General features: G+C 49.3%; 9 protein-coding genes across 9 annotated transcripts; 7 read left to right on the top strand and 2 right to left on the bottom strand.

Annotated features, from left to right (window-relative positions):
* Positions 1-914: 914 nt before the first annotated feature.
* Positions 915-2,792, top strand: UREG_03996 (uncharacterized protein; the record flags this gene model as incomplete). Its single annotated transcript, XM_002544433.1, has 8 exons — positions 915-1,135; positions 1,200-1,239; positions 1,296-1,424; positions 1,479-1,596; positions 1,655-1,800; positions 1,860-2,077; positions 2,138-2,599; positions 2,669-2,792. The coding sequence occupies 8 exons, from the start codon at positions 915-917 to the stop codon at positions 2,790-2,792; spliced, it is 1,458 nt and encodes a 485-aa protein (XP_002544479.1).
* A 1,672-nt stretch (positions 2,793-4,464) lies between these two features.
* On the top strand, positions 4,465-7,896 carry UREG_03995 (uncharacterized protein; the record flags this gene model as incomplete). The annotated part of the gene is made up of 2 exons (XM_002544432.1): positions 4,465-4,692; positions 4,753-7,896. 2 exons carry the CDS (start codon positions 4,465-4,467, stop codon positions 7,894-7,896), a joined length of 3,372 nt encoding a protein of 1,123 aa, XP_002544478.1.
* A 570-nt stretch (positions 7,897-8,466) lies between these two features.
* Positions 8,467-9,506, top strand: UREG_03994 (uncharacterized protein; the record flags this gene model as incomplete). Its single annotated transcript, XM_002544431.1, has 3 exons — positions 8,467-8,724; positions 8,915-9,128; positions 9,217-9,506. 3 exons carry the CDS (start codon positions 8,467-8,469, stop codon positions 9,504-9,506), a joined length of 762 nt encoding a protein of 253 aa, XP_002544477.1.
* A 911-nt stretch (positions 9,507-10,417) lies between these two features.
* On the top strand, positions 10,418-11,227 carry UREG_03993 (uncharacterized protein; the record flags this gene model as incomplete). Its single annotated transcript, XM_002544430.1, has 1 exon — positions 10,418-11,227. One exon carries the CDS (start codon positions 10,418-10,420, stop codon positions 11,225-11,227), a length of 810 nt encoding a protein of 269 aa, XP_002544476.1.
* Positions 11,228-12,463: 1,236 nt separating this feature from the next.
* UREG_03992 (uncharacterized protein) lies at positions 12,464-13,347 on the top strand (the record flags this gene model as incomplete). The annotated part of the gene is made up of 3 exons (XM_002544429.1): positions 12,464-12,901; positions 12,996-13,163; positions 13,219-13,347. The coding sequence occupies 3 exons, from the start codon at positions 12,464-12,466 to the stop codon at positions 13,345-13,347; spliced, it is 735 nt and encodes a 244-aa protein (XP_002544475.1).
* Positions 13,348-14,883: 1,536 nt separating this feature from the next.
* On the bottom strand, positions 14,884-15,417 carry UREG_03991 (uncharacterized protein; the record flags this gene model as incomplete). The annotated part of the gene is made up of 2 exons (XM_002544428.1): positions 14,884-15,137; positions 15,219-15,417. The coding sequence occupies 2 exons, from the start codon at positions 15,415-15,417 to the stop codon at positions 14,884-14,886; spliced, it is 453 nt and encodes a 150-aa protein (XP_002544474.1).
* A 566-nt stretch (positions 15,418-15,983) lies between these two features.
* On the top strand, positions 15,984-16,949 carry UREG_03990 (uncharacterized protein; the record flags this gene model as incomplete). The annotated part of the gene is made up of 3 exons (XM_002544427.1): positions 15,984-16,375; positions 16,435-16,820; positions 16,894-16,949. The coding sequence occupies 3 exons, from the start codon at positions 15,984-15,986 to the stop codon at positions 16,947-16,949; spliced, it is 834 nt and encodes a 277-aa protein (XP_002544473.1).
* Positions 16,950-17,508: 559 nt separating this feature from the next.
* Positions 17,509-19,619, top strand: UREG_03989 (uncharacterized protein; the record flags this gene model as incomplete). Its single annotated transcript, XM_002544426.1, has 4 exons — positions 17,509-18,125; positions 18,174-18,395; positions 18,490-18,622; positions 18,693-19,619. The coding sequence occupies 4 exons, from the start codon at positions 17,509-17,511 to the stop codon at positions 19,617-19,619; spliced, it is 1,899 nt and encodes a 632-aa protein (XP_002544472.1).
* Positions 19,620-20,302: 683 nt separating this feature from the next.
* UREG_03988 (uncharacterized protein) lies at positions 20,303-24,257 on the bottom strand (the record flags this gene model as incomplete). The annotated part of the gene is made up of 7 exons (XM_002544425.1): positions 20,303-20,378; positions 20,432-21,099; positions 21,152-21,408; positions 21,464-21,673; positions 21,725-23,448; positions 23,541-24,154; positions 24,216-24,257. The coding sequence occupies 7 exons, from the start codon at positions 24,255-24,257 to the stop codon at positions 20,303-20,305; spliced, it is 3,591 nt and encodes a 1,196-aa protein (XP_002544471.1).
* Between the last annotated feature and the right edge of the window lie 1,483 nt (positions 24,258-25,740).

Here is a 25,740-nt window from a genome sequence, read left to right as displayed (position 1 = left end):
CATAGAGCAAACCAGAAGATCAAGAAGCCCAACCGAGGAACTTCTGCAACCATGCTGAGAGATTGCGGGGTAATAAGGTTATCACCCCAAGGTTAATGAAAACTTTATCTCAGCAGCCAGCAGCTACCGCTTTCTAGAACCAGGGACTCTCAGTGGCGGCTATTTCCAAGCTCACTCCGCGGGGCTTGGCGATTTTCACGCTACTGGGGACAATTGATGTTGTTTTATCCGCCCTCACTGTGGTTGCGGGTTGCTGTTGAGTTGAGTTGATCTCCAGCTCACCACCATCACGATTATCATTATTATCAATATTATCATTATTGCTACCCGTGCAAAAGAAGCCCTCTTCTCGTGCGAATCTTGGATGGCAAAGAGATTGGTGGATCCAACCCCGGATTTTTGCGTGGGAGAATTGGCCACGTTCTCTGTGCAAGAACGCAAAGGACCCGCCAGCTCTGCTTCAAGATGGTTAAGTTCTACCTCGGAATAACTGGGATTGGCTGGTGATAAGAATAGGCGGGTACGGACCATTTTCCTAAGCTGGCTGTATCGCACATGTTTACAGTTCTCGAACGTGCTCGCTCTTGGAATCCACTCTTTTCGGGTCCTTTGGATCTCGACGTTAACTTTATTTTAAAGCCTTTTTGCTGCTGAAGTTCAACTGGAGAGTGTCCGCTCCACTCGGGCAAATCCATTCCCGATTAAGTACGGAGTACCTGCAACTCCATACTACGGATGACTGTGGGATAAAGCACGATCGTTTTGCGGGGGAAAGGTTGTGGCAATCCTCACAGGGTGCATATATAGCAAGCCTGTTCGCTGCAGTTTGGTTTTTTATACAAACTGTGGAAGGTCAAATCTTCCAAATCACATATTCCCTCAGTCGTCCGATACTACGTTCCTTGGCCAGGAAAATGTCCCGGGACGAAGAGAAAGCTTCCAGCAGCGGTGTCGAGCATATCGATACCGTTCCTGATACCAAGTATTCCGATGTCGATGTCGATGAGGAGTTCAGTTACAAGGAGCAACGGAAAATCGTTCACCGCGTGGATCTACGACTGGTTACAACCTGTGGTCTGGGATATTGCATCAGTTTGATGGATAGAACCAACACGTCCATGGCAGCAATTGCGGGGTATGATTTGTGACTTTCTCGATACCTGCGGGTGAAACTGTGACTAATCTTTGGGCCTTTTTAGCATGAATAAGGAGTTGGAATTGGGAGTGGGATTTCGATACGTTAGTCCACTTCTATCATAGTTACGATTAAGCTAGGCGCTGACATAATTACGCAGTCCGTCATTGTCTTGATCTTCTTTGTGACATATATCGTCTGCCAACCTTTTGCAACTGCTATGATTCGGAAAATCGGACCGCGAATTTTCATCTCCATAATCGTGGCCACTTGGGGTGTTGTTTTGATTGTATGAGATCCAATACGGTGCACGAATTCGCTACATGCTAACCGCCATCGACAGGGTTTTGGATTCACGAAGACTTGGCAGCAGATGGCCGGTTTACGAGCGCTTCTCGGTATTCTTGAGGCTGGTTATTTCCCGGGCACCGTATATCTTCTTTCCTGCTGGTATTCGCGATGTGCGTCGCATGGGATCCTTCCTTTAAGACGAGCAAGGCAAACTGACTTGAACGCCAGATGAGGTTCAAAAACGATACTCCCTCTTTTATTTTATCGGCGCAGTTGCTGGCTCCTTGTCTGGTATTCTTGCATTCGGACTAAGCCAGATGAATGGCATGCACGGTTTAGGAGGCTGGAGATGGATTTTTATCATGGAAGGAGTTGTAAGTTTTGCCCGCAAACTGATGAGTGCTCGAGCCCCTATTCTAACCGTGGCCACTAGATTTCAATCGCTGTTGCCGTAGTGTGCTATATTTTCATTGTCGACTTCCCGGACAAGGCGCACAAGGCATGGGGGTTCCTCAATTCTAGAGAACAAGCATTCATTATTCGGCGGTTAAACAAAGATCGGGGCGATGCCGACCCAGAACCATTTAGTATGGCAAAGTTCCTTCGACCAGCGTTGGACCCGAAAGTCTGGGGCTTTGCGATGGTCTTCTTGTACGTGACCTAATTCCGTTCCCTCATTGCTGATGCATGCTTATAATCATGGCGTTGCAGCTGTCTTACCACCGTCACATACGCTATTGCATACTTCCTTCCTATAATTCTCGCTCAAGGAATGGGATTCGGTGTCGGCGAATCGCAGTGCCTTGTAGCACCACCCTACTTCTTCGCTGCCATTCTTATGTTTGCAACATCCTGGGCTGGAGATAAGTATAGGATGCGCGCCCCGATTATTGCTTTTAATGCTATTATCACCTTGATCGGTTTGCCGATGATGGGATTCGCCAAAGGAAACGCCGTGCGGTACGTGGGCGTCTTCCTCACCACTGCGGGAGCCAACGCGAACATCCCGGCGTCTATGGCCTACCAAGCGAATAATATTCGCGGACAATGGACTCGCGCGCTGTCCAGTGCCACGTTGGTTGGAATGGGCGGCGTTGGAGGTATTGCGGGTAGCTTGGTGTTCCGGTCCCAGGATGCACCCGAGTATATTCCTGGGATCTGGGCTGCAATCACGTAAGTGATGACTTCCTCTTCCTGACAGACAGAAGGATCTTGGTTGCTGATACTAACGGTTTTCATTAGATCTCAGCTCGTGATCCTTGTGATTCTCGTGGTGATGAGCTTATATTTCTGGAGGTGCAACCGCAAGGCAGAACGCGGAGAGCTCGTTATCGAGGGTTCTGCTGAGTTCCGATATACGATTTGAATGAATATTTGAGGATTATGAATCCATGCACGCATTATCTGTGTGCTTGATGATGGTTATGAGTGGAGCTATTGTTGATACGCTTTGTTTAGAATGCTTGGACATTAATGATCCTCTTGAGATAGACAATAGGATGTGCCATCCACCGTTTTGCATTTGCTTAATGGTACTAGGATATTGGTACCCTTGTCGATGTTCCGGAAAGTTACCGTACGCTTACTTGCTTGTGCAGGGCTGGTGCGGGGTGCACTGCAGTACATATACTTGGGGCCGTTAACCTGGAGTTGGGTAGAAGAGAGGAAACTTGTCTTATGATTCTGTAGTACCTCTTGGTGGGATTTATATGAAATCTAGGCATCACAGTGTGCTAATTGGACGTGTGCTTCCCAATGGCAGTGTGACAACATCAAGGCGGTACTTGCAAGTACACAATAGGTACTTGTCTACTTGAAGCATTAACTTTCTGGAAAAGAAAAATGTGATCAAAGTTTTCTTTGACGGGTAACTGTCCATGGAACAGCGATGATGGGATTTTCCAGGGTAGACAACGAATGGAAAGCAGCCCAGGGCAAGTCAGAAAGCAGAGAAGATTCAGAAATGAAGTGACACTGCAGGGCAGCAATAAGAGCGGCCGTTATTACTAATCACGAGGATCGCCCGGCTGCAGCCTCCGCGGTTACGCTAAACCGCATTCGGCGACCAGAAACAAGCTTTTCCCAGCCAATCAGAATTTGCAGAAAGTGGCAATAAAACTGCCCTGCCAAGCCTGCGCGACCGCCTGCCTGATTGGGCAACGCTGCGGCAATCGGGCGAATCAGAGCAGGCGATTCCGCAGAAAAAGCAATTTGGTACCCGATGTCTACCCAAGGATTGTATGGGCTTGACACCAAGCGGCCAGGTACCTGCAGAGTCACTCTCCTCCTGTTTTCCTCTCTCCCGCCGCACCTCAACGTTCGCCTGTCCAGCAAGACCACCAGCCCTTTGCCGTGCGACCGTCGCCTATTCATTCTTTCTTTTGAAGAATCACACGTCGTGTGAGAGTGAAACATCGGCCAGGCCAGGGTCATCCCTCCCCCTCATCGTCTCGCATCCGGTCCTCACTAATCGTTTGGCTTGGCTCTGCCGTTGAAAAGTAACCCCGAGCTACTTCTGGGTACAAACCGCCCCGTACCGGATTCGGCTCCCTGGCTTCCCGCCACCTGTCTCCCGCCAGCCTTCGCCTCTTTCTCCTCTTTTTCTTTCTGTCCATATAAAAATATATTGCCCTCTCTTTTTTTCTTTTTCCTTGACTCTGTTTCCGGTTCGATTTCGCGTCGTCCTATCATCGATTTTCCCATTCCCTCCTTGCATGCCTCCAAGGTCCTCGCTTGGGACCCTCCATCCATCCATTTTCAGTCGTTCGCAACGCCTGTTTTCCTCACGCTCGCTTCACTTGAACAGGGTTGCTTTGTCGTCATACCGGCTTTCTGTCCCTCCTTTCCATCACCGTTGTCTCCAGCCTTCTCCGCTTTTCCGCTACCCTTCACTCCTTGCAAGGGACCCCCCGGCAACCCTGCGCTCTCTAGTCTCTTCTTCTTGCAAATTGGGACGCCCTTCTTTCACCTCGAACACTTCGTTTTCTCCTTCAGCATCTTCGTCCATTCCCGTTTCTTTGCGCGACCTCGAAGCCAAGATGCTCGTCGAACGTGTAGCAGACGACGTCGAGAAGCCGGTTGTTGATGACCGCTCTTATCGCGTCATCAGGCTTGCGAACAAGCTAGAGGCTTTACTTGTCCATGACCCAAACACAGACAAGGCGAGTGCGTCGGTGAATGTCAATGTTGGCAATTTCTCCGATGATGATGATATGCCCGGCATGGCTCACGCCGTAGAGCATTTGCTGTTTATGGGCACAGAAAAGGTATGCTATCGACGCTTAGAGATCTTTCGATCGAAAGCTAATTCATCTGTTGAATACTAGTATCCCGGGGAAAATGACTATAATCAGTATCTTGCTGCCCATTCCGGCCATTCGAATGCCTACACTGCCGCCACCGAAACAAATTACTATTTTGAGGTTGCTGCCACGTCTCATTCGCACCCTGTGGAGCCCCAGACGCCTGCGGTGCCAACTCCCTCAGCAACTCCCGCTCCCCTGGGGCCTTTGGTTGATAGACGATCTAGCACCGTTGAGGAGAGTGCGTCCACCACAAACGACCCAGAATCGCCGTTGTACGGTGCTCTCGATAGATTCGCCCAGTTTTTCATCTGTCCCCTCTTTCTTCCTTCGACGCTGGACCGTGAACTCCGGGCTGTCGACTCAGAGAACAAGAAGAATTTGCAAAGTGACCCTTGGCGGTTGTTGCAGCTCAACAAGTCGCTCTCAAACCCGAAGCATCCCTATCATCATTTCTCCACTGGAAATTTACAAACTTTGCGCGATGATCCTCAGAGCCGTGGGCTGGATGTACGGCAGGAGTTCATCAAATTCCATGAGAAGCACTATTCTGCAAACCGCATGAAGCTCGTGGTTTTGGGAAGAGAAACTCTGGATCAACTTGAGCATTGGGTCATCAAATTGTTTTCCGATGTAAAAAACAAGGAGCTTCCACAAAACCGATGGGATGATGTCCGGCCTTTTGCCCCAGAAGATATGTTGAAAATGGTATACGCTAAACCGGTGATGGACACACGCTCACTCGACATTTTCTTCGTGTACCAGGATGAATTGGAGATGTACGAAACCCAGCCCAGCAGATATATCAGCCATTTAATTGGCCATGAGGGGCCTGGCAGTATTCTTGCATACATCAAAGCCAAGGGTTGGGCGACTGAGCTTTCGGCTGGTGGCATGCCCGTATGCCCTGGTTCTGCTTTTTTCAATATATCCATCCGTCTGACCGAAGATGGCTTGCATCATCACCAGGAGGTAGCCAAAGCTGTCTTCCAATACATTGCGCTTATCAAGGAAAATCCTCCCGAGCAGTGGATTTTTGACGAAATGAAGAACCTGGCGGAGGTCGATTTTCGATTTAAGCAAAAGTCACCCGCTAGCCGATTCACAAGCAGCCTCAGCAGTGTCATGCAAAAGCCTTATCCCCGGGAATGGCTGATCAGTTGTTCTTTGCTTCGAAAGTTTGATCCCGCACTCATTACTCGCGGACTCAGCTATCTCAATGCTGATAATTTCAACATCGAGCTTATCTCGCAAACTTACCCTGGTGACTGGAACCAAAAGGAAAAGTGGTACGGCACTGAATATAGGGTCGAAAAAGTTTCGGAGCAGCTGCTTTCTGAAATTCGTGAGCTGCTTGAATCCCCGCCTGCGGGCAAGATACCTGAATTGCATCTACCGCACAAAAACGAATTCGTGCCAACGCGGTTGGAGGTAGAGAAAAAAGAAGTTGACAAGCCTGCGCAAACACCCAGTCTGATCCGCAACGACGAACGGGTACGGACCTGGTTTAAAAAAGATGACACTTTTTGGGTACCCAAAGCTGCATTGGAGGTCACGTTGAGAAACCCACTTGTGTATGCGACTCCGGGCAACAACGTAAAGACCCGTCTCTACTGTGAATTGGTCAGAGACGCCCTGACAGAGTATTCATATGACGCAGAATTGGCAGGCTTGGATTATGACCTGGTGCCTAGTGTCTTTGGCCTCGATATTTCAATCATTGGATACAATGATAAAATGGCTGTTCTCCTCGAGAAGGTTTTGCACAGCATGAAAGACCTTGAGGTTAAGCCTGATCGGTTTAGAATTATGAAGGAGCGATTGGCCAGAGGCTTCCGCAATGCAGAGTACCAATTGCCGTACTATCAGGTCGGTAATTATACGAGGTACTTAACCGCTGAAAAGGCGTTTATCAACCACCAATTGGCAGAGGAGTTGGAGCATATCGAGGCTGCAGATGTTGCTGCATTCTTCCCACAGCTCCTAAGCCAGACTCATATAGAGGTTTTGGCCCACGGGAACCTCTACAAGGAGGATGCTCTTCAACTTACCGACTTGGTTGAGTCAACGTTCAAAGCCCGGCCACTTCCTCGCTCTCAGTGGCGCGTTAGACGAAATATGATAATACCTCGGGGAAGCAACTATATTTACGAATATACCTTGAAAGACCCAGCTAATATCAATCATTGTATTGAATATTACTTGTTTGTTGGAAGCATAACCGATCCTGTATTGCGATCCAAAATCCAACTATTTGCACAGATGGCGAGTGAACCTGCATTCGATCAACTGCGCACCAAGGAACAGTTGGGATACGTTGTTTGGAGCGGCTCTCGCTACTCTGCGACCACTTTAGGTTATCGCGTGATTATCCAAAGCGAACGTGATTGTGATTATCTTGAATCCCGCATTGACGCCTTCTTGGCAGGGTTTGCTAAATACCTTGAGGAAATGTCTGATGCTGTATTTGAGGCACACAAGCGCAGCGTCGTCAACAAGAGACTCGAGAAGCTCAAGAATCTTTCGTCGGAGACCAACCGTTACTGGGCACACATAGGATCCGAGTATTATGATTATTTGCAGCACGAGACGGATGCCGAAGCAGTGAAGCCACTCACAAAATCGGAGATTATGGAATTTTATCGAAAATATATTGATCCTTGTTCTCCCTCTCGCGCTAAGCTTGCTGTCCACATGAAAGCCCAAGCTACTGCGAGCCCTGTTGCCTCAACAGGACAGAAAGACACCGTGATCGAGGGGTTGACCAAGTTCTTGTCGTCCGTCAACGTTGAGGTCGAAAGTGAAAAGTTGAAGAAGGCGTTTGAGAGCGTGACGATCTCGAGCGAGGATATTGGTGGAATCACAAATACCATGAAGCAATTCTTAACGGAAGAAGTGAAACTTGCTGAAGACCAGATCGCATCCATTGTTGAGCGAGGCAACCAATTACTTGCCAAGTTACTTCCTGACATTGGCGTAAAGCCCGCTTTGACTGACGGTGAGAAGACGAAAGAGGTACAAACGAATGGTGTCAATGGTGTTGTCGTGCCAAATAAACCCGTTTATATCACGAGTGTCCCTGAATTCAAGGCTCATCTGTCCGTTAGTCCAGCTGCCTCTCCCATGGTGGATTTGAGCCAGTATGAGGACTTTGAACCCAAGCTATAAAAATCTCAATTCATTCCCCATTGTGTCAAGGCGCTACAATACCCTATTTTGCTGTTGACCCTGTTGCAATGCATTTCTTGGTCGTGTTCTTCGATACTTCTTTTGGGCTTTTCGCAGGCAAATTATTCCACCCGATTATGATTTAAATCTTTACCTCTGTTGTACAGTACTGGATTAGACTTGGACTGCACTTTTTATATGACTCTGGTTTGCAATTCAAATAGATGCATGAACAATGTGTTCTTCCATGAAGACGAATTTTATACTCCATATCTCATCTCAGAATTCGGTATTACATAAGCTGATGCTCTCAGTTTTCGGAATATCAATTTTCCTGCTATCAATCAGGCGGGAGCTTCGAACGGCTCACTTGGAAGCTCGAGGCAGCAGAAGAAGCGCAATCAACCTGGCAAAGCTCGAGAAAGCTGTCGTTATCAGCCATTTCGCAAAATATCTCTTTTATCGGTTTAATTTGCCGTCTTGAAGCTGATAATTACGTCCAATCCAACCAGGAGCAATGTCGGTTGTTTCGTCAACAGCCCAAGAGAGCTCGCGCCCGTAAGCCTCACCATGTCTATTCTGCCTGCCAGGCAACGCTCCCCAGAGTCTACTGACCCTCTCGTTCCCCTGACGGCTTATAGACCCATCATCCCAAAATCCTTCTCTGCAAAACAACCACCCACAATCCGTCTTTACCCACTGTCAAATTACACATTCGGCACCAAGGAGACGCAGCCGGAAGAAGATCCTTCGGTGCTGGCAAGATTAAAGCGCCTAGAAGAGCATTATGAGCAGTATGGCATGAGACGAACGTGCGAGGGGGTGCTGGTGTGTCATGAACATAATCATCCGCATGTGTTGATGCTGCAGATTGCGAATGCGTTTTTTAAACTGTACGCCGGGGTCTCTCTTCTTTTTCTTTTGGTTTTTGGGGGAAATAATATGTTCGTTATGGAACTAACAGGAAGAATGAAATTCGAGCAGTCCCGGCGACTATCTCAAACATGCCGATGACGAGGTCGAAGGTTTCAAGGCGCGATTAAACGAACGCCTCGCCCCTGTTGGGTCGCAGTTCACTGGTGAAGGTGTCAATGAGGATTGGGAGGTTGGAGATACCCTGGCGCAGTGGTGGAGGCCGAATTTCGAGACGTTTATGTATCCGTTCCTGCCGGGACATGTGACGAGGCCAAAGGAGTGCAAGAAGTTGTATTTTATACAATTGCCAAAGAAGAGTATGTCCTTTCCCCTCCTGTGCTTATGAGGACAGAACTGAAAGTTTTTAAATGGGGTTACTAACTGTTGGTTACCTTCTCACTACAGAGGTTTTGTCGGTTCCCAAGAACATGAAACTCCTCGCCGTTCCGCTGTTTGAGTTATATGATAATACGGCTCGATATGGCCCACAACTTTCCGCCATTCCACATCTCTTGTCGCGGTACAATTTTGAATTCGTGGACGAGAATGATAATGTGGTTGCAGTGACACCAGGAGATCAGACTCCAACTCCGCTATCCGATCTTCCCCGAACGAAAGTACTCGCTGGCGATGATGCCACGAATAATGATGGGCAAGATACGGGAATGGAGGACTTTGGAGGTGGAGACATATAGGAGCACGGGGAAGTTGAAAGAGATATTGACTGTGACTTGGTTGATTTGGTGCAGGAATCCTCTTACACATGGAGTTGTAGCTAAAATGAAGGATTTCTTGGAGCCAATAGACATTATAAACTGGCTCATCCGCTGCATTTTTGTTTCGCGCAAAGCTACGTTTCAAAACATAAATCCATCAATTCTCAACAGATACAGCACCGCGACTATGCTCTGTAGCGGGTGATCACAATAAGATTTAACCAGAATGGTTATTAAATGAACTTAACACTGTACACTATGACGAACGCCGGAAGAATATAGCCGCTTTGGATATCATCTTCTCGCAAGTCGTCGAAGCCGAGGTTGGTTTCGCCGAGAGATGCCCATCATTTCTCCTCTCCAGGCAAACCCATTGAGGTGCGACCCTCTTTTCTATATTTCGTCAAACAACCACCATCAACTCCGGTTCACTTTTTCCTCTCGCGACTTCGCTGCACTCATCCCATACGGTCCTCGAGATAACTAGGTAATTTAACAATCCTAGTTTTGTCGGTACGATTCAACGACCAGACATCCGGCACCCAGACCCTGCACGGCTCGTCCAATTTAACCAGTAAGCTAGAAGTCGGCTCTGGAGGAGAATTCTTGGGAAGAGAGAGCTGACGGAGTGGTTCCGATTCGCAATCTAGGTCCCTGCGCCCGTAACCGCTGATTGTACTACGCCTACTGTTGTTTCGCGGCATCGCCATCGTTCGCGCGCGTCGAGGATTGAGCACGGACCAGTGGACGAGCAGGCACTCGGGAAAAAGAAGCTTAAGAATACCAAAATACATGCGCGATTGCGACCAATAAGTCTTGGACAAAAGGTCGATTTTATTTGCATTGAACGCATCTTTCCCGGTTATGACGTACACATCAATACGCTCCTCATGCTCTTAATCGGTCTCACGGGCTCCATTGCCACTGGCAAATCAACCGTTTCCTCCCTCCTCACTGCACCGCCATACAACTTACCAATAATCGACGCTGATGTCCTCGCTCGGAAAGTTGTCGAGCCCGGTACATCGGGTTATAAGGCTATAGTCGACTACTTTGGTCCCACCACTCCAGATCTCCTCTTACCGGAAGAGACACCTGGCAAAGGACGACCTTTGAATCGGCCCGTGTTGGGACGACGAGTCTTTGGCAGCTCCGACGAGCGCAAGAAGGATCGCGCGGTTCTAAATGGGATCGTGCACCCGGCAGTGAGATGGGAGATGTACCGTGCGCTTTTGGGGTATTACCTCAAAGGCCATTGGGCAGTGGTGTTGGATGTCCCGTTGCTGTTTGAGAGTGGGTTGGATGCGCTTTGCGGGACGGTGATTGTGGTTGGCGTTAAGGACCCTGCTGTCCAGATGCAAAGATTGCGGTTGCGAGATCCACATTTGAGTGCTGAGGATGCGGAGAACCGTGTCAAGAGTCAGGGAGATGTGCTAGGCAAGGTAGAGCGGGCACAGTTCAGAGGTGTAGAGTCCGCAAGGGGCATTATTGTTTGGAACGATGGCGACAAGACAGAGCTGGTAACCGAGATAGAGAGGGCCATGTCCCGCATTCAAGCCTCGAGCCCGCGGTGGTGGGCATGGGTCCTTCTACTCGCCCCGCCGCTCGGAATCAGCGTTGCTGCTTGGAATTTGGCGATAAACTATCGCGGTAAGAGAGGTTGGGAAGAAAAGCAGCAGAAGGAAAAGGCAAGGCTCTGAACATACTCTCGCCGAAATCTCGCCCATCCTAGGCCGTACATATTTTTGGTGGATCTTTTGATGTCCTTTCGCGCAGCATGAAGCTGTATAATAGTTGTTTCTTTCGAAAAGCTGTAGCGCTCCGCAGTTGGGTAGCTTCATCCCATTCAAATTTTCCCCGATTCACCCTATTTAAATCCTCTCCTTTTGCCGCTGGGTGGCTTTCTATCTCTTGACATTCCCCCGGATATACTGTTTAGCTTGCGTAAGTGAGCTTCGTCGGATCGCTGGCCCGCCCTTCCCCCTCCCCCGCCTCTACCACCGCCAGAACTAATTCCCCTAGGAGCGGCATCTGGATTCTGACGATTGCTCTGGCTATGACCACCTCGTCTGGAATCACGGGATTGTGCTGAGCGAATAAGAGCCGACACGTCGTCCTCGTCTGGGTTCTCAGCGTCCTCGCCTGGTGTTTCTTCCGCTGGGGTATGTTGCTGATTTAACATCAAAGTCAGCAAATGCGCAACGCCCTTGATACGCGCTGGCAACTGGAGAACAAACTACAGCAGCCTTTGTCTTCTTCTTGAAGTTTCCATAACTCCTTCGCCCTCCAGACTCAAGCTCCTCATCCGTATCATCGGCTTTGTTTCCGGCCGTTGACGTATTTTCAATCGTCCCGGCCGGAAATTCCAGTACCCATTGCGTCTCGCCGGCCTCGGCTGCTTGCTTTGCGATTGCGGCGGCACGCTTTTCTTCCTCAGCTCTAATTGCAGCTGAAATAGCTCGCATGTCCGAGGACGACGCATTATCCGACACTTTCTGGCGTTTGGGCGCAGGCGTGGCCACTTCGGAGTCGATATCTGCGGAATCGGGCGCTGAGGGTTGACTGGATGGAGTGGCTGGGGAGCTGGAAGTCGCAGCGGCAGCACGTTGCATAAACTATACCGTAGTTTAAAAATTAGTCCCTAGAGCTTTCCGAGTAGTCATTGAGACGAGAGACCTACTTTCATAGTGAGAAGCCGAGAAGACATTGTCTTCCCACCCTGTGGACGAGGCATCTTGACGATGACAAGGAACCGGCAAGTCAGACAGCTCTATTCTGACACAAAGGGATGTAGGATAGAAGAGCGATTGAGATCATTTGCTATTTGACACTCTCGCAGCAACCAACCGGGATTTTTTCTCGCGTTTGCGGGAAAACGAATTCGACGCTGAATTTCCAGTGAGGCGCCAGGAAGGGTGCTGATTGGCTGCTTCCACATGGCCGTCGATGCACCTTCATTCCACCGCCAAACCAGACTGTCGCTTCTCTTCGCCCACGAGCGAGTCCGCCACCAGGTCAAGATGCTGTTCTCAACACGCTCCAGTCTGCGCCTTTTTACGGCACGATCGTCACGCTTCATTCCCCGTGCCAATTACACCGCAACCGTCCCCCGGCTCTCCGAGCGGTCCGAAAATGCCATCCCGACCAACGACCCCAACCCGCAGAAGAAAGTAACAAGCATATCGGAGACCAACACGGTGCCCTTGGACTCTATGGGCGGGCAAGATGCTAAACTGCAGGAGTCCGTGGAGCAGGCCAGCGCGGAGGTGCAGATGCAGGCGCCGAATCGAGCGACAACGTGGGCACGAAGCCAGCAGCCGAGGGAGGTGGCTATGTCTGGACCTAGATTTGAACAGACAATAATGGACTACCAGGTCAGTGCCTATGAAAAGCTTAATCTTTTCTCCGTCAATTGAGCGGCTATGGGATGTTCTATGTGTGAGGACCTAATCGCTGATGAATTGGTAGCCACGCCCGTATGCCGCCATTGAGTTGATCCACAAGCAACCCGTGAGGTGGACAAAGGAGAGAATCGTCTCATGCGACGGTGGCGGTGGGCCTTTGGGTCATCCTAGGATCTTCATCAACACCGATAAACCCGAGATCGCAGCCTGCGGATACTGTGGACTTCCCTTTGTATGTCCTTTGATTTCTCGCTGTTCAAATCCGTCACTAATCAATGCAATATTAGGCTCATGAACACAACCGCAAATTCCTGGAATCTCTCCCTCAGACGTCGTATCCACTGGAACCGCTCGGGGACGCGGCGGAGGTGCCCGAATCTCAACGAATTACAGAAGGAGGCTACGAGCAGCGATAGTTAAACTGTATAGATAATCTCCAACTTGCCATCTGATCTTTCTCTGAGTGCTCCCTCCTCCCATTGACGCGAGACGGTAGAAACAATTGGAAGCCGTGTCAGGGAGCCTGTTGCTCTTTTTATCTCACTGGATTCATGGTTTATATTGTACAGGTATCAGCTTCTGTTGAACGGAAAATCCATTGATTCAAACGTTGAATATTCTTATGCATTGTGTCCTCTTACATAGTGCGAACCAGCTATGATTTCGAACCTCGCGTTTTCCTCCTACGAGGTCGGAAAGCAGGTTCCTAGCATTTTATCTAAGAACTATAGCCCCTCAAGCCGTGCCTCTCGAGCCAGTATTCGCAATTCTCTTCCACCCTGTATTGTGCCCTTTATTTTGGATCCGGAATCCAAGTATTCCCTCACACTCAAGAGTTCTTCTCTCCCTGGATGGTGGCGACCACCTTTCTTTGATGCTTAGAAGTCCGGAATTCAAGATACCAAATTCCCTGCCATGTTCCCGTAGCCAGACGGCCGTTCGTAATAGGGACTGTCACACTAGCACCGACCAACGCGGATTTAATATGGGCCTAGACGTGATTAGAGAAGGAACCGTCCTTTCTATCAGTATGCACAATGGTTTTGCTTACCGGCATATCGTCAAGCCCTTCCGCGCTATGGCGGTACAAGTTTCCCTTCCGATCCTCTGGTGCAATTCTATCCAATGCATCGCTCATATCGGCACGGACATCTTCATCCCAATTCTCGTTCAGACTCAGCGCACAGCTAGTATGCTGGACGAGAGGTTCAGCAGCCGGTTTTGTAGTTGCGTAATTCTGGTAGCTCGGATACGATCTGGTCTGTGATGAGATAGGAGCCGCGCGAACGAGGGGGAAGGTTGATGGTCTTTTGAAACCAGCTCATCGTCGCTGCGGGCACCGGGGCGGGTGACTGTGAGGGCGGGGACGCCGGGTGGGGAGAGTGGTGTGGAAGAGCGAAGTGAGCGATTGAGGAAGATAACGAAGCCAAGCGGTTCAGAGACGTGAAGAGGATGCTCGGGAAGAAAGCGAGAATGAAGACGAGGAGAAAGACGATCTGGAGACCAGTTGAAGCTGTTGGTGGGGTTCTTCTTGGGCGTTGCGGCGACGTCATCCAGAGTCCGGGAGCTCAGCGGTTGAAGATGCGATGAAAAGACACAATGGGAGAAGATGTATTTTTGGATATCAGACAAGTAATGGTGTATGGATGTGCATGTTCATCTTTGGGATTCTAGCTGATAAGCTATTTACAGCTGTGGCAACACACATCGTCACCTGTGCATGGGGGCCACGTCTCTTCAATTCGGTATAAATCTACTCTCGTCTCTAAAAACGATCACGAATCCATTCTTTTGCTCGAGTCGTTCAAACCCTCCCATTTGGGTTTCCCATCGTTTAAATCTATGAGTCTCTGCGAATAGAATATATGGCAGCTACGAAGCAAATCAGCCGAACTGGTACGCATGAGAAAGACAAGACACGGGCGAGTCCGACCGTCGAAAGAGGAAGATTCTTACCTAGGAGCAAATAAATCCAACGCCTCTTTCTTGCGTTGACCTGTGCCGAAATCAATCAATTCCGGGAATAGCAGTATCACATTCCGGCCTTCATCCATGATAGGAGAATGGCAATGCGAGCACAACACTTTGCAAGGTAGACTGTGCTCGCGCAGATTCTCGCCGCTCTTGTAAAAGTCCAAGCCATTGTGCCCGTTTAGAAAATTGACATCTGATTTGTGAAATATGGCAGCCCATTGAAACGGAGCGCCTACCGTCAGCGGTCAGCAAGGTTAGCGGTTAGATGCACAGTGATTTCGATATTTAAAAGGTTCAACTCGGAAATACTCACCATGTAGTCTCTGGCAGCTTGTGCAATGGCAGAATTTGGCATCCAAGGGCTTTTCTCTGTTCAATTGATATTTCACTTGTCCGCATTGGCAGCTACCGTGCCAGAAGACCCTACCAAACTTCTCCGGCGATTGAGCCTGGTATGGCGGATTGTCCTCCCACTTTTCCCCCTGTTGGGGAGTCTGAGAAGACTGTGCCATTGAGAAGCGCGAGATTGGTACGGCGTGATGAATATTCCGAAAACGCGAGATCAGGGAGGCGTATTGTCTGGCTGACTTGAGCATCGGCTCCCGGGCACATGCAGAGGACGGACGGAGTTGATCATCTTCCAAAACACAATGCAAAGCCCCCTTCGCTACTTATGGCTCTCAGGTGGACGAAGCAGCTTGTTTTCAAGGAATCCAGGAATGACGTCGGAGCCTGCTTATGTCAGACTCTCGCGAGGGAATCTTTGAAGGTATTATTCGAGTGAGGGCCATATTGCTCTGATGGCTTTGATTGTAGTGGTAAGTTGAAAAGGCTGTTTTGCTGAAGAGATAGCTAACTAGCTAGTTTCCCTCCTGACTTCAAGCTTTGACGCCGCCCAGACCGAGATGCCGAGCTGCACCCCAGAGGCCAAGCTACCGACCGAGGTGTTGTGGAACTTGTAGCGTCTACAAACACAGATGCGGCATTCCTCAACTCTTGCTCCTAATCGTTCGCTTTATCCCACAGGAGGCTGACTTGAGCTTTGATACTGAAATCTAACATTAAATCTCCTGCCGCCATGTCCTTCTCCTCCCCGCCGCCAGAATCCCCCTTCTACCTCCTCTCCTACCCGGCTCCTGGGGTGCTTGTCGCAACCATCAACCGCCCAAAACAAAGGAACTCTGTGCCATTCAAAGGTCACTGGGATTTACACAAGTTATGGCAATGGTTCGACAATGAGGGGTCCCTGCAAGTTGGGATTATCACTGGAGCTGGGGACAAGGCCTTTTGCGCGGGCCAGGATCTCCTCGAAGTCGAAAGAAATAGAATAAATCCCCCACCTGAGCCCTATCTGCAAGGGCACCCCCCTTCAGGTTTCGCGGGTATAAGCACACGCAAGGGAAAAAAACCAATCATCGCTGCCGTGAATGGGTTCGCCTACGGGGGTGGCTTTGAAATTTGCTTGAACTGGTAGGCATTGCACAGTAGCATCTCAGCAAGATATGGCTTTTGAATCTAAAATTCTATAGCGATATGGTCATTGCCTCCCCACGCGCACAGTTCTCCCTTCCAGAAGCCAAGCGTGGCATCTACGCCGCCGCCGGCGGCCTTCCTCGCATTATGCGCATTGCAGGTTTGCAAGTTGCCTCTGAAATTGCTCTTACCGGCCGTCCAATTTCCGCTGAAGAAGGCAAAGCTTGGATGTTTGTTAACCGGATCTCGAAAACCCATGAATCGCTACTAGACGAAGCTGTAGAATTCGCCAAGGAACTCTCCCAGTTGAGCCCCGACGCACTTATCGTCACTCGCGCTGGAATTAGGGAGGCCTGGGAAGTGGCAGGTATTGACAAAGCAACGGCGAACACGAGGGAGAGATATGATCAGGGTTTGCATTCGGGGGAGAATGTGAAGGAAGGTATGTTGCCATTTGATACCTTTCTTAACTGCATTGAAAAGGTTATGGAAAGCTAATGGAGTTATTACTATAGGCCTAGCCGCATTTCGGGAGAAAAGAGCTCCAAAATGGGTGAAATCTATGTTATAAAAGGCCAGTTACCCCCAGTATTGGCATCTAGAATAGCAGTTATCAAGCGTGATTGATTAATAAGATGAATCCGATGACGACAAGTAGAAAGCGGCATCTTGTTATCTAGTGCCGTATCCCTCAGACTCATTCAATCTATTGAATATTTCCGGAAGAACTGCTTTTGATACTCGGTGGGGAAGATGCCAAGAGCGGATGCCCTGTCAGTAGCTCTGGTCTGATTGGCGCGGAGCCTCGGCTCGGCAAATCACATCAGCGGGGAAGGAGTGTGGGGTAACTAACCCCAAGCAGGCCCCCATCAACATTAACCCCAAAGGAGAAAACTATATGCTGAAAGACGAGGAATTGCGCATTCCACATAGTATGCTCTATAGTCATACTCTGCACAGCCGGTGAGGGCTACATCGGAATGGCCTCGGATTTGCAACTCAGCCAGAACGGTATTGCGAGGTGACAACTTTTTCGAAATCCAGTTCTCCCTACCGCCTTGTTTTCTATATAAATACTTATGACACCGAGTGCCACTCTCCCAATCTAGATCACGGCATTATCTTAAGCCATGGCTCCCCGAATAGACTTGAGCTCGCCGCCCCCTGGTAGCAACAACCCAAATATTGATCATCCCGCCTCCATTCATCGGCCCATGTTTTGTCCTGAATGGCCAACGACCTCTTCAAGCGGATACAAGATATCAGAGCACATGGTCAACGAACCATTCCCGGAACGGAAATCCTTCAAGATTATCATGCTGGGTGCTGGTGCTGCGGGAATTGACTTTCTTCACCACGCACGTCTTGCATTCAAAGATGACCCGGATGTTGAATTCGTCGTCTTTGAAAAGAACCAAGATGTCGGCGGTACGTGGTTGGAAAATCGCTATCCCGGATGTGCGTGTGATGTTCCTAGTGCGAGCTACCAGTTTCCATGGTACCCGAATCCGGACTGGACAATGTATTATAGCCCATCTAAAGAGATTTGGGAGTATTTCCGGAGGATTGTTGACAAGGAGGGATTGATGAAGTATATAAAGCTGCGGACGACGGTTGCCCATGCTGCATGGCAGGAAACGAAATCCAAATGGGTGTTGCACCTCGTGGAAAGAAACGACAAGGACGAAGTAGTAAAGAAGTGGGACGAAGAATGCGATGTATTCCTGAGTGGTGCAGGTATTCTAAAGTGAGAAAACCCGCACGATAAGGCATCCAACCTGTCTAATTCGAAAAGTGCCTGGAAATGGCCAGATATCCCGGGCCTCCACAGCTTCAAAGGGCGGATTTTCCACACCGCACGATACGAAGAAGGCTTCGATCTGAAAGGGAAACGCGTTGCCGTAATAGGTTCCGGAAGTTCAGGTGTTCAAACAGTCGCTGCAATCTACAACGATGTTTCAAGACTCTTTACTTGGGTAAGGACGCCGACATGGATCACTGCGGGATTCGGGCAGAAGTATGCTGGGTTGGATGGAGGTAACTTTGCATGTATGCCATCAGTTACTACTCTCATTGAGCACGCTGGTGACGATTGCTGGCCTAATAGATAGCGAAGAGCAAAAGGCCACCTGGAGAGCGCATCCCGAAAAATACCGGAAGTATCGCAAGATGATTGAGGACGAACTCAATGGCCGTTTCCGATTCGTCTTGAGGAATAGCAAAGAGTCTGACGAGGCCAAGCTGGTATGCGCTGAGATTTTTCGAACTGCAAGGTTGGTATGCACGAAATAGTCGATTTCTGATATTTCCCTAGTTCGCCTTCAACGAAATGAGATCCAAACTCGGCGACAACACTCGCCTTAAATCGAAAATTATCCCCCAAACCTTCAACGTTGGATGTCGCCGGCCTACTCCTGGAAACGGATATCTCGAGGCCCTGGTTGGGCCCAAGACAACATGCTACACTGAAGACATCGGCGGCATAACCCCCCACGGATTCCTTACAGCTGATGGCACGGAAGTCGAAGTCGACGTGATAATCTGCGCGACGGGTTTCGACACCACGTTCCGTCCCCGGTTTCCAATTATAGGTCTCGATGGAAAAAACCTTGCTGATCGCTGGGCGGACAGGGCAGAGAGTTATATCTCGCTTTCGGTCCCGCAAGTGCCGAATTATTTCATGTACAGTGGCCCATACAGTCCGCTTGCCCAAGGGTCTATTCTGCCACTTCTCACGTTGTTCTCAAATCACTTCATCCAGATTATCAAAAAGATGCGAAAAGAGCATATTCGGCGACTTTCGCCTAAAGAGAGTGCAATGAGGGATTTTGTCGAACACGCCTCGCTGTACTTGCAACGTACTGCATGGGCAGATGATTGCAGTAGTTGGTTTAAGCAGGGTAAGAAAGACGGAAACCTCATCATCTGGCCTGGTAGCCGGTTAGCCTTTTTCGACTTGATTAAGGAGCCCAAATATGAAGACTATGAGATCGAGTATTGGAGCAAGAATCGCTGGGGATACCTGGGGAACGGTTTTAGTACGGTGGAATTCAACGGGTGTGATATCAGCCATTACCTGAACTGTGAATTGTTTCCGAAGGAACTCTTTTTACAGGAAGCGGAAAGCGACGATAGTGCTTTGGAAATCTCGGGTGATATTTCAAAGGCGTCTGGGGAATTGGAATCCTTGGGACTCCTACCGGATACTCCTGGATATCAGGTGGCATCTGGCGCCAACTGACAGCCACCGTCTCATTCCTTTCATTTCAACCTAGCTACAGTCAATAGATTGTTAGCCCCTTGCAAGATACTCCGACTACAGTCCAAATGCTGCAGATGGGACCTTAAAAGGTTTAAATTTGCTGTCCAAGGCATATCTGATACAGATAGCACCGCTGGAATGATTTTTCAAAATTTCAAAATATGTTTAGATGCTGTTTTTTAGTTGCAGTTAGCGCACATCTGCACCTCCAGCGAGATATCATGCACGTCCAATACCCTCGTATTATTATCCAAAACCACATGCAAAGTTTTCAAACCAGCCATAGCTGGATTCCCCAATGACCATCAGAAACCGATTAAAAGTGTATAAGCAAAAGTGTCAAGCTAGTTGTACACGGCTGGAAAGTCGAAAAGGATAATTGAAACAAATCTTTCCAACCGTCAAGTAGGGTAGAAAAGCACAAGGATGAGTGTGAAGTTCATTCAATTCCTGGTATTCGGTGAGGCTTTATCCGTCATAACGTAGGTAATCTATTGTTCATTAATTCGTAGCTCATCGCCCACCCAAATAAGAAAAAAAAAAGAAGAAAAACCGCCTAAAATGGTTGGATACAAACGTTGGTGGAACTGTTCCCGGGGCTCTGAACAGGCAGGGCGAAAATTGAAATTTGCTAATGTTGCATGCTTGAAAGTAAGTTGTTATCATGTTCTTGCAGAAGAGATTAATGACTGTGCTTCTTTCGGGTCTACCCCGAGCACACGGACAAGATAGTCAACGCTGGAAGCGACATATTAGCTATAGTGTCAGCAAATTGGTGACGCCGAACCTACCTTGCTTCGCTTGCCAATCGCCGCTTCTCCTTAGCAAGCTCCTCCTGGCAAGTCTCCCACATAACAGTACGTTTCTTAGGAGAAATGGTTTTGATCCGCATTTTAAAGAGACCGCTGACAGGCCTATGGTCAGACACACGAACTTCATGTCTTCTGTACTGTGTTTGTTTTATTCTCCCTACTCCGCGGTAAAGGAGCCGATCACACCACGCTGGGGAACGCTTCTTTTCGCTGGAGTCATAGTTGTCGGTACCCACATCGTATTTATATGTAGGGGCAAATGTAATTGGCGCCTCATTGAATGCCCGTAGTCGAAAACCGGGATTCTTTCGCTTCGATGCGAGCAACTGGTCTCGATCCAAAAGTTTCGGCAGGTTATTCACTTTGATAGCTTCAAGCACCGTATTTCGGGGCATGGAGTCGATCCGGTAATTTAGATCACCGTTCAAGATACAGATCTCATGATCCAGAATCATTGACCCGTCTCCTCCGCCAACGAAGCGATCAATACGTGCCGAAGAACTTGGCTCGACTGGGAGGGAGTCGCTTTCCATGATTCCAGCGATGTCATTGTTGCGATGGGCGGTTTGGGTTTGACCAGCCGCTAAGTGACAATTAACGAAACAGAGCGACGTATCATCCAGGATGAATCGGAGAATGAGAGCGCCCTAAGTATTGTTAGCAGAGGAAACACGACTGAGTTATTAGGTTGATAGTAACCTTATTTCCATGCAAGCCTCCCATCCCTCGCTTCACCTCCGCAGCGCTTATGTTCTTGATCCTTTGGCGCTCTTCCTGCTTCACAAATACACAGGTGAACAGCCCAATGAGGCTTGCTGTGTGAAGCAAGACATAGGTCGTATCTAGCGGCATGAATTCGCGGATACACAGCGCAAGATGGTCTCTCCAAACACGATATTGCCGGCTCACATGCTCCATATCATGATCTTTCCGTTTGCTTCCTTTTAGTAGACTTTCTAAATGAACTATTAGCAAAACCATTCGTTGGTTAGAGAGCATGCCTATACTAACTTGCCGTGATCTTTTTATTTTCAAGATCAACAAGCTCCTGGAAGCCGAATACTAGAATATCTGGCGGATTTTCGGGGTTGATGGCTTCTCCGATGAAATTGCTATTCGATAGGTTTCCTGGCACTGCTGCACCCGCGTTCCATGTTAGGACGGCGGCTGTAATTTCACGGAATTCACAGTAATCGACATCTCGATTCTGCATTTTCGACTCTATTATTTTTGTTAGCCCTGCCAATCCCAATATCAAGAGAATTGCCATACCAAGCCAATCATCCTCTAGCATTCCATCCCAAACGCGAATATAACTGTCAACACCCAAGGAGACAACCTGGAGCCTGTTTACCGTCCAAATGCTACTCGGATCCAGTAGTAGCCCACAGACACCATGATGATGCGCTTCCCAATCCTTTTTTACCGTCCACGGGTCTGTGGATGTATCGTACACGTATATCATACCCGTTTTATAACCAGCCCAAAGATAGTCGCCAACAATTGCAAGCGAGCTAATCTTGTACACGCTCACATTGACGGTGCCAACACACGTAAAATCTCGGGCGGAATACATCGTCACTTTCCCATCAGCATGTCCTAAATACACCAGATGCTTTTTCGTGCAGACGGTACCGGAGGTTACATCCCCAGAATGCACCTTTCCAAGAGGGGTTTTGAATATTTGAAAGGACGTATCGGCGGTGCTTGGTTTATACAATCTGACTTCTTTGCCAGTTGCATACCATAAAACTCCGTCTACGACCATCGAAAACGTGTGTCCTTTTGGAAGTCTGTCGTGAGAATTGTGATAACTGTACTGAAGATTTGGCGAGCCAGATTCATCTGGAGGCCATATAAGCAACTTTCCGTCATCGTCTAGCGTCCAGAGTTCTTTCTTGTGTCGATATATTTTGATTATCTCTCGTCGTGAAGGCGAGGATCTAGACGAGACGATGGCCTGCGTCGTAATATCAATTTCGTAAATCTCTCCAGTGCCCATCCCAATCCATATAACATTCCCCTCATCATCCACAGTTTTTCCTGGCTTAAAAGCAATAGCCAAGCCTTTTACAGACTCGCCATGGCTTATGCTTAGGATTTGCTCGCCAGATATAAGGTCCCATACCCTAGTGAAGTAACCGGTACTACAGGCATATTGTCCGCAGACATCAAATACCCTTGTATCGTGTTTTATATGAATACCACGAGTGCCCGTGCGAAATACAGGTGCGCGTCGGTTCGTATGCGACGCATCCGGGTAGTCCATTCGTGGAATGGCCCCTTCGTCTGTGACAATTCGAGGTTCCGTTGCCTCCTCCCGTGGAACACTGGAGATGTGAAGTTTTGACGAGATTGTCGACGAATTGTTCGGTAATCGGGGAGGGATAGGGGTCATAGGGGTTGATGGCGTTGAATGGTGACTCTCTGAAGCTGGTCGTATGGAAATATTGCTAGTTTCTCTTCGAGGCGGGGGAGGTGGTGGGAAGTTTACAGTAGACTCGCCATTAAGGACTCGTAGTGCTTGTTTGTGGTTGACATCCTGGCCCTGGGGCGAGACCGATAACGAAGGTTGATAATTCGAGCTATCCAAGCTGGTTTGCACCGTCGGTCGAGGCAAAGGAACTCTTTGGGAGGCGGGAGACCTAGAACGGGGAGGCAAGCCGGGTCTGTCTTCTGGTTCATCGTTGGTGGCAGGCTTGCTAGTAAGATTCTCTGCTGTTTTGATCCTTTTCACAGTTCCCTTTCTCTTCATCGGGGGTGGTGGCGGCGGTGGTTTCGTATCACGGTTGGGAATTGGTTTCGGTTTTGTTTGATTTGAGGGACTGATTTCCCGGGAACGTGATCCAGGTGATCGGGATGATGATTGCAAAGGCTCAAGCCGGGCGTATCGAGCAGGAGAATCGAGAGAGAACGGAGACGACGAAAGGAGACGTGAAGATCTCGCTCCAGCTGTTGAAAGCGCGGGGGACTTCTCAGGGCTGCTGGGAGGTGTGCTAAACGGAGATATTTGTCCTCAAACGAAGTCCTTTGAGATGAGGCGAGAAGCGAATTTGAATGAGATTCCGTTCCACTCGGGATTCCTGACTTCTTTACCGGTATTCTAGGCTTTTCAGCTCGGTTGACTGGCGGAGGCTGCGATGAACATTTAGGGCTTTTGCTAGTGTCCTGATCTCTGTCCACAAGTCGCCTGCCATCTGGAGTTACCGAGCCTGACGAGTCAATCAACGGGGTTTTGGATCGCGCCGACGAGAGACTGGGGCTGCGCCGGATGGAGGGCGATGTGCCACGTAATTGAGTATCCCTATCATCCCGCGAACCATTAAACAGATTTCTCCGGGGTGAAATGAAACTATTCGAGGGAGGGGAGCGCGGCGATTCAACAGTCAAAATTGGACCTCGAGGCGGAGTGGATTGGAAGCTCATCGATAACGGTCGAGTAAAGCGTCGCCTGCTTGGTGAATCTCCAGTTTGCGCAGGCTGTAAAGGCCCTCTGATGCTGTGCTGATTCTCAGATCGTGTGGGGGTCCACATCCCTTCAGGGCGCGGCAGATCCAGCGAAGAGCGGCCCAGGGGAGCATCATCATCTCTGGCCGGCGCTTTTAAGAAGCCTGACGAGGTTTCGGCCCGGTCTAAAGTCCTGCGAGCCGGCTTGCTTTGGGATAAGTTCTCAAAATGCGATAGGAGGGAGGACACGGGGCGCTATTAGAAGCCGTAACGTCAGTCATGCCCGCCTGTAATATCGACCTTGAAGAAGACTCACTATAGACTCCTGCTCCGCGTCCTCAGGCCTTTTCCGCTCCATCGTAACGACCGTGTCTTGAAGCCCTGGGTTTGTCCACGAAATTGCTCATTCGAGGCCTCAGCCGTCGAAGAAACCGCGATGTATAGATGCGACGGCGTGAATTTCACTCTAGGGTGCACCGAGAGATGGTAGCAGACGGTCTGCGGCGTGCCCATCCACCATTCCCCAGCTAGTATGGAGTTCCTGGTGTCGCTGATATCGGTTCGCGCATGCGGGCTCTGAAATGTGGGGGATCGCTGAACGAGTTACTGCCTGCGGCCCAGGTAGAATGGTTCTGGCAGAGGGTTTATCGATCATGGGTTTGAAGGACGGGTTGCAAGTGAAGTCGACCGACGAGGTCTCGTGAGGCCTGTCTGACCCTCTCCGTTAATTAATCGCATCTGACGCTGTTGCTGAATTGAAAGCCAAACGGAATCGGGTGACTCCCAGCCATTCAACGGGTCGTGGGAGGTGACTTACGTCGTCCGCCTTAGTGAGTTTGCTAGTCGGAGGCGGTTTGACGGTTGTTTCAGGGATATCCTGACGCTCTGCCGTTCATCCACCACGCCTTGTCACTCGCTAGTGTTGTCTCTCGCCACGACGAGCTGCTTTGGTGAGCGCTGAGGCCTTTTCTGCTGTGCCTTTGTCTTCAGCACCGCATCCGGGTATTTTATTGTCACTGACTCGCGCTGTGCGAGAGAGAAAGAGAGCACGGGGATTTCTCGCGCTTTTTCCCTCTGGAGCCTGCGTACTCCGTACAGCCACCAGATTTATCCAAACTCTATTGAAACTGACATGTGGTACGGCCCAACCACTCTGAGCTGTTCCAGCTGAATCGTGAGGCTGGGAAAGAGAGACATCGATTGCTGACGACAAGGTGTTGGCTAGCCACCACATTCTCAATGCGCAGGTGTCGATCCGGTCGCCATGCTGCAAGTCCTCCCCATGAACCCATGATGGCTACATATTCGAATCTTGCTTTCTGACATTCGATTTTCCCCGTAAAGGTCGCAAATGGTTTGATTGTGTCGAATGCCACCGCGAACAAGAAGAGCATGAGCTACTGCAATCTTTCGAGATGGTTAGCCGATACGGAAGCTGTACACAAAAGACTACTGTATGGTTCTAATGGCTCCTCTGCTTTTAGACATTTGCATGCAAGAAATGCAAAAAGTGCTTCCGAAAGGATGCGGCGGAATTCGATGAGAGGCACGTCCTCACGGTTTCGTTCGATGAACCCTTTGAGAATAGGCTAACTAACAACATTCACTGCACAGCGACGAGTATTGCCCCCACTGCGATAACCACTTCGTACTCGAAGCCGTGACGCCCAAACCCGCCCTAAAAATTGAAGGAGAAGATGTCCGGGTGGATTCTAGGATGTTAAAGGACGATAGAGTGCGCCCAGAGGCGCAGCGGTCCATTTTCGATGTGAAAGAGGCCCCGAACAAGCTGGGATAGAGGTGCCGTGTATTGGATCATGATGAATTTATGGAAACGGATA

Source organism: Uncinocarpus reesii, genomic scaffold (genome assembly GCF_000003515.1).
Source record: "Uncinocarpus reesii 1704 scaffold_2 genomic scaffold, whole genome shotgun sequence".
NCBI lineage: Eukaryota > Fungi > Ascomycota > Eurotiomycetes > Onygenales > Onygenaceae > Uncinocarpus > Uncinocarpus reesii.
This window is presented reverse-complemented; position numbering and strand designations above follow the sequence as displayed.